We start from the raw sequence: 13,292 nt of genomic DNA on the forward strand, positions 1-13,292 counted from the left end.
TGTGCCCCCAGCCCCAGTGCCCCCTCTGGTGCCTCAGTGCTGGAGGCGATCGCCGAGGTTGCCTCAATGGAGGCGCCGGCCCTGCCTCCCAAGGAACTCTTTTCCACTGAGGGACCTCTCTAACTCGAGAAGTTCTCCCTGATGTTTAGCCGAAAACTCTTTTGATTTAATTTCAGCCAGTTGGTTCTGGTCTGACCTTCTAGGGCAGTGGAAAACAACTCCGTACCATCCTCTATATGACAGCCCTTCAAGTACTTGAAGGGAGTCTTCAGCTGGTATCAAGAGAAGGGGTCTTTGACTCTTGAAAACTCATACCCCGAAAATCTTGTCACTGGACACAAATCCTGCAAAGCCACAACGTTCGTGCTTACTTAAGGATTCTATCATAACTTGTTTCTAAGTAAGGGTTGGGGAGCAGAACAGATTAAGAGATGTAATAAGATTTCTTGCAGTTTTGAGTATCTGGTAGAATGACAAAACAGTAAGGTTTGAGTGCCCCTTGACCTAGGAGGAATCTGTCTGGCACTAGCAATCAGGATAAATTTCTTCTTTCCCTTGCTTGAACAGGTGCTCGGGAGTTTCATCATCTAGCTTTGTTGAACTGCAGCCAAAAAACCCAAAGAGACGTTATAAGATGCATATAATTAAAGATACTGTAAACCATAGGACAAAGCCTGATTGTATTCTAGTACTAGAGAAACGCTTGTCATTGTGATGAGAAGGTTTCATGCGGCCGTTCTACATCCTTGCGCTGAGACATACATTGATTGCACCCTTCATTAAGGTTGCCAGGTCCAGGTTGGGAAATTCCTGGAGATTTGAGGGGTGGAGCATGGAGAGGGCAGGGTTTGGGGAAGGGAGGGACCACAGCAGGGTATAATACCATGGAGTCCACCCTCCAAAGCAGCCATTTTCTTCAGGGGAACTGATCTCTGTGGCCTGGAGATCAGTTGTAATTCTGGGAGATCTCCAGCCACTTCCTGGAGACTGGCAGGACTACCTTTATGGATCCCTACAATTACAGAATCTAAGGAGTCTTGCAAAAGGCAGATGGGTTGGGGGGTTTTACCCCCTGGGTATAGGACAGAGTATCTTACCTGTTTAATGGCCCCACATTATCGCAGAGCTTATTTGCAAGCTCAGTTTAATGTGGTACCCTCCACGATACTTTATGAGAGATTTCACAAAACACCATACACTAACATGTTTTCCTGTACTGTACTTTTTATCGTGATATATACCCCATACTTATTGATCCCTTGCTGAGAGAGCAAATAGGGAAACCTGATGGATGTAAAATTATCTTTCTCTTAGTTACTCAGAACCAAAAGGTGATCGAAACTGTAGCTAAATTTTTGTATCTTGCATCTATGAGGTGAGCTACATATTTGTAGACCGACCTGTGGTTGTGTGGAGCATTTTTGTTGTTAATATGGATGTAATGCCAATAAAGGTTGCTGCTGCTGAACTGTACCTACAGGCCAGGCCACCCAAAGTCGGGTGTGAATGGCCCGTTTTGCCTCTTGAGTGACAATATCCCCATGCGCAGTGTTTTACTTTTCTCCACAGGAGTATGTAACGGTTTCTTAAGACTCTCAGTGACTCCGAGTATTGAAAATCAACCCTTCCGTCTTTGAAGCCATATCCTGGTTCCTTTCTCATTTGCATTAAGAGTGTTCCCGACTGTTGAGAAGTGGCACTCTTTATAATATTAAGGGTTGGTCACTGAGGAACCGCAGAGTAATTTCTTCCCTTTTTGCTTTTTGCTCATTATCTTTATCCCTTACATCCAGCTGTGTTGGTACTGTAATCCAAAATAGCGCCCAGCATCCCTGAATATGACCTCTTGAGATTTCAGACCACCCACAGGGAACCCGCCACCTCACCCACCCATCCCCAAGTCCTGGGCGCTGACCACAGCCACTCCAGCAACCAGGCAGGCAGAACGCGTTCGCCTTATTGGTGAGACTGAAAGCTCTCCCTTACTCAGAGGGTGGGCTGACCATCTCCGGTTCACTTTTGGGGTGTTCTGACTAGAGATGGGCACGAACCTGAATACGTACCAAAAAAACCCACAAACCAGCCCGGTTCATGACCAGTGGCTTGTGGAAGCTCATTTCCATGAACTTCCACAAACTTGTCTGCTGGTTCGTTTGGTTCGTTTTAAAGGGCAGTGCCCCTTTCCCTGCCGCTGCAAAGCAGCAGGGAAAGGGGCAGTTTAAATGGCCGTTTCCTGCCGCTTGCAAGTGACAGGTCCCTTTAAACTATCAGCTGGCAGGCGGCAGGGCCCTTTAAATGGCCCAAAGCCCACAAACCCCAGCCCACAACCCCAGAAGCTTCTTGCCTCTCCCCAAGTTGGGGTCCAGGTCGAAAAAATTACATTTCTCTGTATCTCAGGGAACTCCCCCAGGTACGCAGCATGCTCCTTCTGCAACCAGCCCTGTTGCATGGAGAGAGAGAGAGAGAGAGAGAGAGAGAGAGAGAGAGAGAGAGAGAGAGAGAGAGAGAGAGACACACACACACACACACACACACACACACACACACACACTTACAATCCTTTCTTCCTGAACTAAGGAATGAGAGCAGAAAGTATATTCTCACCTCACTGTCTCTGATCCCCTTCCAGGAGGGAGATAGTTTGGGGCGAAAGGAATCAATAAGCATTTATTTTAGCACTTAACTAGGGTATGCCAGAAGAGCCTTTTGCTGAGATGAAATGGCACTCTCAAAATGGAAATATGGTTTTTTATTCTATTGCTTGGAAACCAGACTACAGCTTCACTAATGGATAAGTAAATTGCTTTTGTTTTATTTCTAATTTATTTATTGCACTTAATATCCTGCTCCAGAGATGCTGAGAGCAGCTTACCTGGCAGTCTCAGAGCTGTTTTGTTCACACTGTTTAGGAAAGTGCTGATGGGAATGCATTATGATTTCCATTACCCCAAAAGTTTAGGAAATGCTTGGTTTCTGAAAAATGTATAAAATTTGCCTGTTGAAATCCTATAGGGATCTTAGGTCAGGTCCATTATGATCATACTCTGAATCAATAATTCCTAAATTGCCTGTGAAGGCACTAATAGAGTGCAAGAGAACTGCTAATTGCTTCAAGAAAAATCAACAGCGCCATCCTCAACAGGGTTATTTATGCCTTTCCAAGTCCATTGAAGCCTCATACAGATACCCACCAACCCACCCAGCTGTGTTCACTTAACAGCAAAAGGGAAGAAAGCAGACGCAAGCACGCTGTCCTCCCACTCCTACATGATCCAGAAAGGGTCTTCTGGGAGGATGTTCCTGCAGGCACACCTCTCCCATTATCAACAACGTTAAAAAAGCAGTGTTACTGATCCTAGGGAGGGGATGTATGTGGTCAGTGACACTGCTTTTCACCCTGTGCAAGACCTCTGGGCGGTCTCAGAGCCAAGCTACAAGTGACGAATTACACTTGCCTGGCAAGGGAACAGACTCACGTGTATTCCTCCCACGTAGTGATCAAGTGGAGGGCAAGTGAACAGGGAGGAATACACGTGAGTCTGTTCACTTGCCAGGCAAGTGTAATTCGTCACTTGTAGCTTGGCTCTCATTGAAATAAAGTACGGGCGCCAGCACGCTCGTGTCTGCCCTTCCTTCCCTTGCAGTGAGAGCCAAGCTACAAGTGACGCCTGACACAGGTTGGACACTTGTCAGCTTCCCTCAAGTTTTGATGCGAAATGTAGGCGTCCTGGTCTTGCAGCTGTAATGGAGAGCCAAGCTGTAAAACCAGGACGCCTACATTTCCCTTCAAAACTTGAGGGAAGCTGACAAGTGTCCAACCTGTGTCAGGCGTCACTTGTAGCTTGGCTCGGAGTGAACACATAGTGGGCTCATCTATACTGGGCTTGAGAGCCAGTTTGGGGCATGGAGTGTTGGATTAGGATCTAGGGGTCTCAGGTTCGATCCCCTCACCATGAAAGCTCTCCTGATGTCCTTGGGCTGATTACACACTCGTGTCGACCTAGAGAACCATCCACAGAGGAGGCTGTTCACAGCATCTCTGTTATAATCTGGGAATACAACATTATTTGTGAAGCGCCTGAACTAGAACACACTATAATAATTATTCAGAGAGGTGAGCTGTTCCCGCAGTCACATGGAAGGGAAGGAGGGAGACGCAAAGAAAGAAGATCCCCCCCCTGTCTATTCCATTATTGTTCTGCAGTTCTGTTATGCTCTGGTGCCTCTTCGGTTGTTTTTTTTCTGGCAAGGAAAAATATAATTAAAATACTGAAAGAAGCTAATTTTGTACCTGAATTCTGATAAGTTGTTGCCCTCCGTGTAATCTCTTTTTATTGTTTGTTTTTCTTTTCTGCAGAGTAAATGTATAAAAAGATTGAACATAATTAAATAAATAAGTGTACAGCTTCCCCACAAGTTTATGGTGAGAATTTCTTACTAAGAAGGATTTAGAATTTCTTACTAAAAAGCAGCGCGTTTAGAGTTTACTCAGTATTTGTGATTTCAACATGCAGTTTTTTTCAGCCCTCACACACACAGGAGCGTTTCTTGTTTGACTTCTGATATGTTAAATAATGCTACTTTAATTGCTAGCTGCTTTTAATTACTTGCAAGTTGCCATAAATGAATTAGGTTTTGTCAGTATTGTTTGGTTGTGTGATTTGTCTAAACACAAATATTCTTTTAAGGGATTATGTGCGTGTCTTTCATAAAGAACCACAACATTAAAGATATTGCTATTTTACAGAATAAATAAGTGAAACATAATTAAATTTTATAAATTACTTGTATCGGTTAATTATTCTCACTACCTTGCCTTCTGGATTAGGATGCTGTGAGTTTTTGAACACGTTAATTTAGTTGAATGATTTCTGTAATTATACCTTTCATGTAGTGCCCCATAAGGACCACTCCACTCCAAATTCTTCCTGCATGGGTACTGCGTTGTTGATGGAAGGCCATGATTTTTAACAAAGGCATGCACGTCTATTTTCTGTATATATATTTGCTGGGAAAGGGATAGACTAGTCTGTATCCCAAGCTCTTTAAATCCCTTGTATTTCAATGGGAGAATTGTTGCTCAAATGGGAGTAATTAGAGGCGCCTAAAATTGCTTAACTTTAAATTGTTCTTGAACATTCCTCAGTTTTTATGCTCTCCCAAAATTTAAGCTACCAGTTCGATACCAGACAAGTGTGGTTTAATGAATATTTAGGAAGCTGTCTAGCTTCCTAAAAGAAATCAAGATTCTTTTCCTTCCTTCCTTCCTTCCTTCCTTCCTTCCTTCCTTCCTCTCTCTCTCTCTCTCTCTCACACACACACACACACACACACACACACACACACACACCTCTCTAGTCTTTGTCAGGAAACCATATAAATTCTTCGAACTACTGTTCTTTGTTTTATAGTTGCACAGACAATAAAGCAACTGAAGAGCAATCCCCTACAGATAAAGGAAAGGATTTTGCCTCTTCCTCTCAAGGCATTCTCGGTCTTGCAACCAATTATGAATGTCTTTGTCCTGAAAACCATTTCCTGAAGTTCAGCTCTAAGACAGCACTATGAAATTTCATCCAAGCTACAGCCAAAATGCTATTGGAGGGAGGGAGCTCAGCTCTTCAAGAATCTCAAATCTTGAATTTTACATATGGAAATGTTGACAACCTCTTCTCAGATTTCTGTCTTACTGTCCACAAGGAAGACTATGAAATTTGAATGTTGATATTGTTAAGTTCTGAACTGATATTTTTTCCAGGGGTAGTTTGGACATCTTGCCAAGTTGGCAGCTTATTTATACGGAGGCCAAATTCATGTATCCAGGGCCAGTTTCAGATTTGGGGGAAGCCCAGCATACCACCAGACCCCCCCATGCCTCCACCTCTGACTCACATGCCTGAGCATCCCCCCCCCACCCCGTCATGAGCCCTCTCACCCCCTGCACCCACAGGTACCTCACCTGTATCCCCCCCACATGCCCGTTTCCTCACAACGCTATGTGGTGCGTCTGGCTGGGCCATGAAGAGCAGGTTCCCTGCAAGCATGGGGGAAGGGCAGGTGAGGCGCAGGGGCGGGCACATGGTCATTAGCAGCGGGACCCACCAGAAGCCCTGGGCCCCTGCAGCCGCCCCACCTCAGGGTACAGCTGATGCCGGCCCTGTGTGTATTCTTCAGTGCAGGATGGTTGGAATGCAGTTGTCGGTCAACTTTCCCCCATGATCATTGGTGGAATCAGAAACTTGAGACGTGGATGTTTCAAACTGCATGTGCAGACCAGCAGTGGGGGAGGGACCGAAAAGTGTTTTGTTTAACACACGCGTGTGTTTAGTCTGAGTGGTTTTTTGCTGTTTTATCTCACAGTGTAGGACAGCTGCAGAAATTTCCAGGGCTTTTTTTTTTCTGGGAAAAGAGGTGGTGGAACTCTGTCTCCCAGAAATGCGTGATGACGTCACTTCACTTCCCGGAAGTGACGCCACTTATGCATTATGACGAAAAGCTTGGAAAATTACACTATTATGAGAGAGGGTTTTCCCCCCCTTCTGTATCCTCTCCTTTGCAGAGCCCATGCCAGGCTCGAGCAGCATCTGCTTGCTTCTGGAGCGATCCCTCTAAAAAAAAAGCCCTGGAAATTCTGCAGAGTCTTGGATATCTGCAGAGTTTCTGAACGACTTCTGTACCTGCGTGCATTCTTTTTCCTCTGAAAGCTCAGCGATTATTCATTTTTCCCTCCTTATTCTTTACAGCAAAATGAATTCTCTTGATTAGCAGTAAAGATGGAGGGGGGAGGGGGGGAGACTTGTCAGTTTTGCCGCCTTTTTGCATCCTCTGCACCACACGAATTCTCCAAGCTTGTGAAAGAGGTGTCCAACCACTTCTGGTTCCCTGCTCCCTCGGAGCAGTACATACAAGAAGAGTTTGCCTTCAGTTTATGTGTTCCTAACACATTTAATCTAATAGACTCTTACTTGGGGGTTTCTTAAATATTTGTCTTCCCTATCAGGACTGCCAACTCCATGTTGGAAAATGGTAGATTAACATGGCATCTTTAATTTCAGTGCTAAGATTTCAATGTTTGACCTTGAATTACAGCCTCCCGTTTTCCAAAAAAAAAAAAGAAATCTACCAGATATTCCCAGGAAATATGCTTCTGTGCAATTCTTAACCATTTCTTCAATAAAGAGGAGTATCTGTTCTTTTCCAGCTAGACTCCTCTCACCTCTATCCCCAATTCTTTGATATCTGAATGAAGGTGCTGACTTTCCCTCTTTATTTCTTACCCTGACGGTGCAGTGAGGCATTGCTTCTACTCACTCTTTCTCTTCCTCGTGTGCGTAGAAGAGAGTCTCTTTTCCCTCTTGGAATTGTTCTTCTCCCATCAAAATCAAGCTTGGGGAATCAGTGTACGGCAGGTGGTCTTCTGCAGAGATGGATGGAAAAGAAAGGTTGAGTTAACCGAGTCCCATCTGTTGTTCTGTGTGTTGACCAGAAAGGCTTTCCCACTGATTCTTGCCAAGTATCTGTTTGCGGGCCTTCCTTACCTGACTTTTGCTGCTGCTCAGTCCGGGCTTTTTGGGGGGGAGGGGATAAAGAGAGAAGAGCAAGCTGGATGAAGGGAAGAGTCCTTGCTTATCTTGTAGCAGCAGCATCTATGGGATTGCCCTCAGTATCCTAGCATTCCCTACCTCAACCCAGTGGTGTAGTGTGAGGAGGGGCGAGAGGGGCAGTCACCCTGGGTACATAATTGGGGGGGGGGCATTGCGGGGTGCTGCGCCGAGGACAGCCTGCCCTCTGTAGGAGGCCACCCGCAGCACCCTGGCCACCTGCTGTGCCAACAGGGTGGTTGGCTCGCTGGACACTGAGCTGGCTATCCTACAGCTGAGAATCACGCTGAGCAGGTGGTGCGGGAGACTGCCGTGGAGGGCTGCCTGATGGGGGCAGGAAGGTGAGCAGCCCGAATCGCAGGAACGCTCCTGCGCCCTGCGTGATGACGTCACTTCCAGTGACATCACGCAGTCCTGGGAGTGCGCACATGCGCACAGAACCCAGGAATTGCCCCAGGCACTCCAAACCCGCACTACACCACTGCTTCAACCTAATCAGAGTTTCAAACACCCCAGCTTAAGGATTCGGTGGAACTGTCATAGGGGTTGCTCAAAATGCAAAAATGCAGAGCACTCAAGAGGTTCCAGTGACATTCAGTATGTTCTTTGAGTTCTTTGACAGTCTGGAGTAAAAACTACTGATTAAACTAATGACGTATTCCCAGGGGTCATTTCGTAGAAAAAGAGCTGGAGGAACTCATTAGCATAACTCATTAGCATATGCCATGCCCCTTGACATCACCGGAAGTGTGTCATTAGCATGGCTGATTTGCGTATGCCACACCCCCTGACATCACCTATCCTGGCTGTTTTGGACCCAATCCTGGCCATTCAAGGCCGAAATTGGGCCCAAAAGGGGGCTGAAAATGGCTGAAAAGGGGCCCGAAATGGTCAGGATTGGGCCTCTGCTGAGCAGGAGAGTGATCCACCACCCATCAGAGGCCCGATCCAGGCCATTTCGGCCCCAATCCAGGCCGAAATGGGCCCAAAACGGCTGAGAGTCAGGTGGGTGGGGCCACCTGCCATGTGACCTCTTTGGGGAACTACCGCAACTGCGTTCCTGCACGTTTCCCCTCGAAATAAGCCCTGGATATGCCAATCCTTCCTTTCACTTTCCCCTATCTGCTTGTTATGAGCTGGAAATATTGGCAAGGCAGAATTCTCTCGAAGGCTCTGGCCTCCAGCTTATTTGCTTACACGTATAAAGCTGCCTAAAGACCTGTTCACATCCTCAGAATCTTGTAAGTAAAATACAAAACAAGACAAAGCTTTCAGCAGACACACAGGCATGCACACACATACCTGTTCTCAGTCATATTATCCTTGGCTGCAGTGCATTATGGGCAATTGTATCGATTGACTTCCTTTCTTTCTTTTCCAAGCAATGTGGCACTGGCATTCCAAACAAAAAGTTCTCACATATACCGTTTCTGACTAAGATTTAAGCATCTGCATCTGGACAGCTGCCCAGAAAACGTTTTGTTCATTCTGGACTCCTGAAATCACTAGAACTAGAGTTTTTTTTTCTTCTTTCTCTCCAAAAGTTGTCTTGACTTGCACTGTTGTAAGATAATTGGCTCTGACAGTTCCCGCTTGCTTCAGCTCGAATCCCCCTGAATTGAAAAGCTAAGAGACGTTTTATCCTTACATTAGTCTTAGACGAGAAATACAAATGCATTAGATTGAATTCTGAGCTGGAGACTGCACGTCCTCATTCGGAAAGAGCCACCAGGATGCCCTTAGTGACTTTGTTGACAAGGAAGAGACTAAAACTTCAGTCACATATCAGTGCCTTGGCCACTGTGCAGCTGTAAGCCATACAGCTGTTAGAGTGTTGGGCTAGAGCCTGCAAGACCCAGGTTCGAATCCCTACTCTGCCGTGGAAGTTTTCTGGTTGACCTTGGGCCAATCACACACTCTCTGCCTAACCTACCTCACAGGGTTGGTGTGAAGATAAAGTAGAGAAAAGGAGAATGATGTAAGGCACTTTGGGTGCTCGCTGGAGAGAAAGGCAGGTAATCAAATGAACTAAATAAATATCAAAAGAAGTGTATTGGATGTGGCTTAGAAGGCATGCAGTCTGTTCTGCTTTGTTTTTTACAATGTTGGGTGATGAATGTTAGGAGATGACTGTTCTCCTTGAATATTTTTTTCAGCTCAATTCAACGGGGGAGAAATGAGGCAGTCTTCTCCTTCCCCTTCCAGCGATCGGCGTTGGCAGCTTCGAGCGCCCGGAGGAGGCTTCAAGCCCATAAAACACGGTAGCCCTGAGTTCTGTGGGATCCTCGGGGAAAGAGTGGACCCAGCCATTCCACTGGAAAAACAAATGTAAGTTAACTTGCAGTTTTATAGTGGGAGGAGGGGGTAGAAGAGGAAAAACGTAAGTTTTTAGAAGCTGATGACTTAGCAAAGGAGAGCACAGCCATGTCCCACCCCCATGCATTGCCGAGTGTCATAGAGCTGGTATCTCAGGCTGTTTTCCTGTGCCTTGCCTACAGAAAATCTACATCTGCCGTTCTCTTGCCAGTTCTTGCCTGTTTAGATAATATGAACTTCCATGCTGCCTGGCCTCAATCCAGGGTCCCAGTGCAGTTCACAATCCACAGCTCAAACCCAGTACAGCAGGTTTACTAACATTAAACTGTCATAATAAAACCAACCAACCGCAGGATACAATTTTAAAAGGACGTAACTAGCCTTGCCAGGTGCCTGCCTATTGGTGCCTGTGCAGCTGATTCGTGGGAGGAGGCGGGCCCAGGAAACGAGTGCACCCGGGAGGAGGCGGGCTCGGGAAATGGGCACACGCACACCCGTGTCCCTGGCCAATGACATAATTTCCACCGTGATGCCGTCACTTCCAGGTCACACCGGCAGCAATGTCATTGCTCAGGGGCGCTGGTGTGCACCGGGAAACAGGACAAGACCCACTGCCACCTGCTCACCCCCCACCTATTGTCAAGGGGGACCTGGCAGCCCTAGACAGAACACTATCAAACAGTCCTTCAGACAACGTAGAGACTCCCCCCCCCCTCTGAGTGGGGCGGGGGGAGGAATTTTCCATTTTGCCAGAAAGACCTGTAAAAAAATGCCAGGGAATTGCATGAGCTGGGAATAGCCGCTGAAGCACCCTTGTAAGAGGTCCCGTCCCCCCCCCCCAGTCGCACCTCTGGCAAAGCAAGTTTCTTCAAGAAGACCTCCCCATCGGTCTCAGAGCTTGGGCTGATTAATAGAGAAAAAAGGTATCCTTCAGGTATTTTAAACCAGGGGCCGTACCACTTCAGATTTTCAAATTACAGGTTGGAGGAGCAGAGTTTTGAATGTCCCCCCCCCCCAATTTAAAATCCAAACCTCCCCTGCACGTAGCACCTCAGAGAAAGGGCCATACATGGACTTTCTTCTGTGACGACAAGGACTACCTGCAGTCTGAAATGGGACAGAATTCTGTCACCTAAGACCACCGCTACGTTCTGGTGCAAAATGTAAATGTATGGCCCTGGTTTCATACGTGATACAAACGTTTTGAAAATCCCCCTCTCTTTCCCCAAATAAATCTTTAATCGTCTCTGGCTTTTGGTTTCTTTTGTAGATGGTATCATGGGGCAATCAGTCGGACGGATGCAGAAAACCTGTTGCGGTTGTGTAAAGAATGTAGCTATCTCGTCAGGAATAGTCAAACCAGCAAACATGACTATTCTCTTTCGTTAAAGTAAGTATGCCTTTGAAAAGCATTTATGAACTCAGATTTGGGGGGGGGGGGTGTAACAGCAGTAACAGCAAACAAAACCCATTCCTGCATTTTGACTCTAGAAAGGCCTCCCACTACCCCACAGGAATTTTAGAATTCCAGACATCAAAGTATTGCTTTGAATGACAGTTCTTAGATTTGGTTGTAAGGCTCCTGGGACACGCATGGATTTTTTAGTGGTTGTCTGGCCCCGTTTAACAAAATACACTTTATCTGTTCTTGCTGCTGATTAAATTGTTTCAGCTCTTCTGTTTCTTTCTCCCACCCCGGCATTTAATAAAATCTATTGTTTTCACTCCTCTCTCCTAAAAATGTGCTCCTGCACTGACACGACGCAAAAATATTCTGTTGAGTATATTGCCCTGAATGGATACCTTAAATAGTTCTTTCATAGCTAGGTAAATTATTGTATAAAAGTCACTCTACTATCCAGAGGGGGAGACAAAGAAATTGCAGGCTCAGCAGTTGTTTGACTGGCCAAATGTTGTCAATTGACTAATGCCAGATATGTTAGATTTTTAATACTGTACAGATTATATATTAAAAGACTTTTTCCTATTTTAACTCTAATTCTAGTGTGGCACTGCTCAGAGCCGAATAGGCTGTATGAGCAGTATCATTAAAGTAAGTAATGCCAGATATTCCAGGAATCTGAAGATGCTGCTATGTAGGGGACAGTTTACCTGTTACTCATGGTGTCGTTCGTTAACACAACCACCTTTAAAACGTGTCCTTTCTTTAAATAGTTTATTTATTTATTTATATTCAAGTTATATTCCGCCCTGAGCCTGCTGATGTGGGGAGAGCGGAATATAAATTGAATATATATAAATAAATAAATACTTTGCTTTATTTCTCTTTTCATTTCTTTGGGCTTTTTCACTTGTCTCTCTTTGTTGTCAAGAGGGTTTCTGCTCTTTCAAGTAATACCTTCAGATTGAAAGATAAAAAACCTTCTCCTTTATCGTCTGGCTTCTTGATCAAATAAACTCATCTGTTTACAGTGAGCAGTCGTGGTTTCCAAATCCTCAGGCAAGATTTTTGATGTGTAATAAATATGAGAAGGAAGGCGGCATGGTATAGCTCGGTCTCGTCAGATCTCGGAAGCTAAGCAGGGTCAGTACTTGGATGGCGGACCACCGAGGAAGACTTTGCAGAGGAAGGCAATGGCAAACCACCTCTGCTTCTCTGTTGCCTTGAAAGCCCCTTGGTGGGATTGCCATAAGTCAGTTGTGACTTGATGGAACTTTCCACACACACAATAAATATTATACACAACAGACAATATGAGATATTGTGAATTAAGAGTTGCCATAAAGCATTATATGCTTGGCCTTAACAAGACACGAAATATTGTCCTGTTAGTATAGTTCAGCAATAAGTCCTTTCTGGAAATGATTAGCATAAGATTAAGTACTAATATGCATGTATTGTTTGGTATACATGGAGGGCTGATCATGTGTCTTAGGTAAGACTTCCCTTCAGAGTTCCATAGCTGGAAGCCAAACAGTCACATATGGCCCCTTGGGGGAGGACACCCGCTGCCTCCAAGTACCTACCACTTACCCTCCCTTTTCAACATCCCGTAGCACTATCAAAGAAGGAAAGAAGAAGCAGGAGAAGGCAGGATGGATAAACCTCCAGAGATCTCTGCACCACGGCAAAGAGCTCCAAGACACGTTTTAGCTTTACACAGACCGTCTGGCTAAGTTGGGTCTGGCTGGTGCCTCTGAGCATCACTCCAGACCAAATGGCTGTACTGCATAAAGTGAGAATGTGACCCGGAGCCCTCTGGGACAACAAGGACTCTGGGGCACATTTCAGTTTCTGGTGCCCATGTGACTGGGCTACTGTTTGCCAAGGCTGGCAGTGCGGGGTGAGTGTTATGGCAGATGCTAGCGAGGAGAGAAAAGATTAGACTACTTCCTTCAGACCTGTGCGAAGTG

General features: G+C 45.7%; 1 protein-coding gene across 2 annotated transcripts in view; it reads left to right on the top strand.

Annotated features, from left to right (window-relative positions):
• The window catches only part of SHB (SH2 domain containing adaptor protein B), a 213,081-nt gene that overhangs the window by 127,590 nt on the left and 72,199 nt on the right, over window positions 1-13,292 (top strand). For both annotated transcript variants that reach the window (XM_054986452.1, XM_054986451.1), the window contains exons 4-5: window positions 9,758-9,929; window positions 11,188-11,307. In XM_054986452.1, the coding sequence (XP_054842427.1) occupies window positions 9,758-9,929; window positions 11,188-11,307 (292 nt within the window). The remainder of the gene's footprint in view (window positions 1-9,757; window positions 9,930-11,187; window positions 11,308-13,292) is intronic.

The sequence above is a fragment of the Eublepharis macularius genome, chromosome 8 (genome assembly GCF_028583425.1).
Source record: "Eublepharis macularius isolate TG4126 chromosome 8, MPM_Emac_v1.0, whole genome shotgun sequence".
Classification (NCBI taxonomy): domain Eukaryota; kingdom Metazoa; phylum Chordata; class Lepidosauria; order Squamata; family Eublepharidae; genus Eublepharis; species Eublepharis macularius.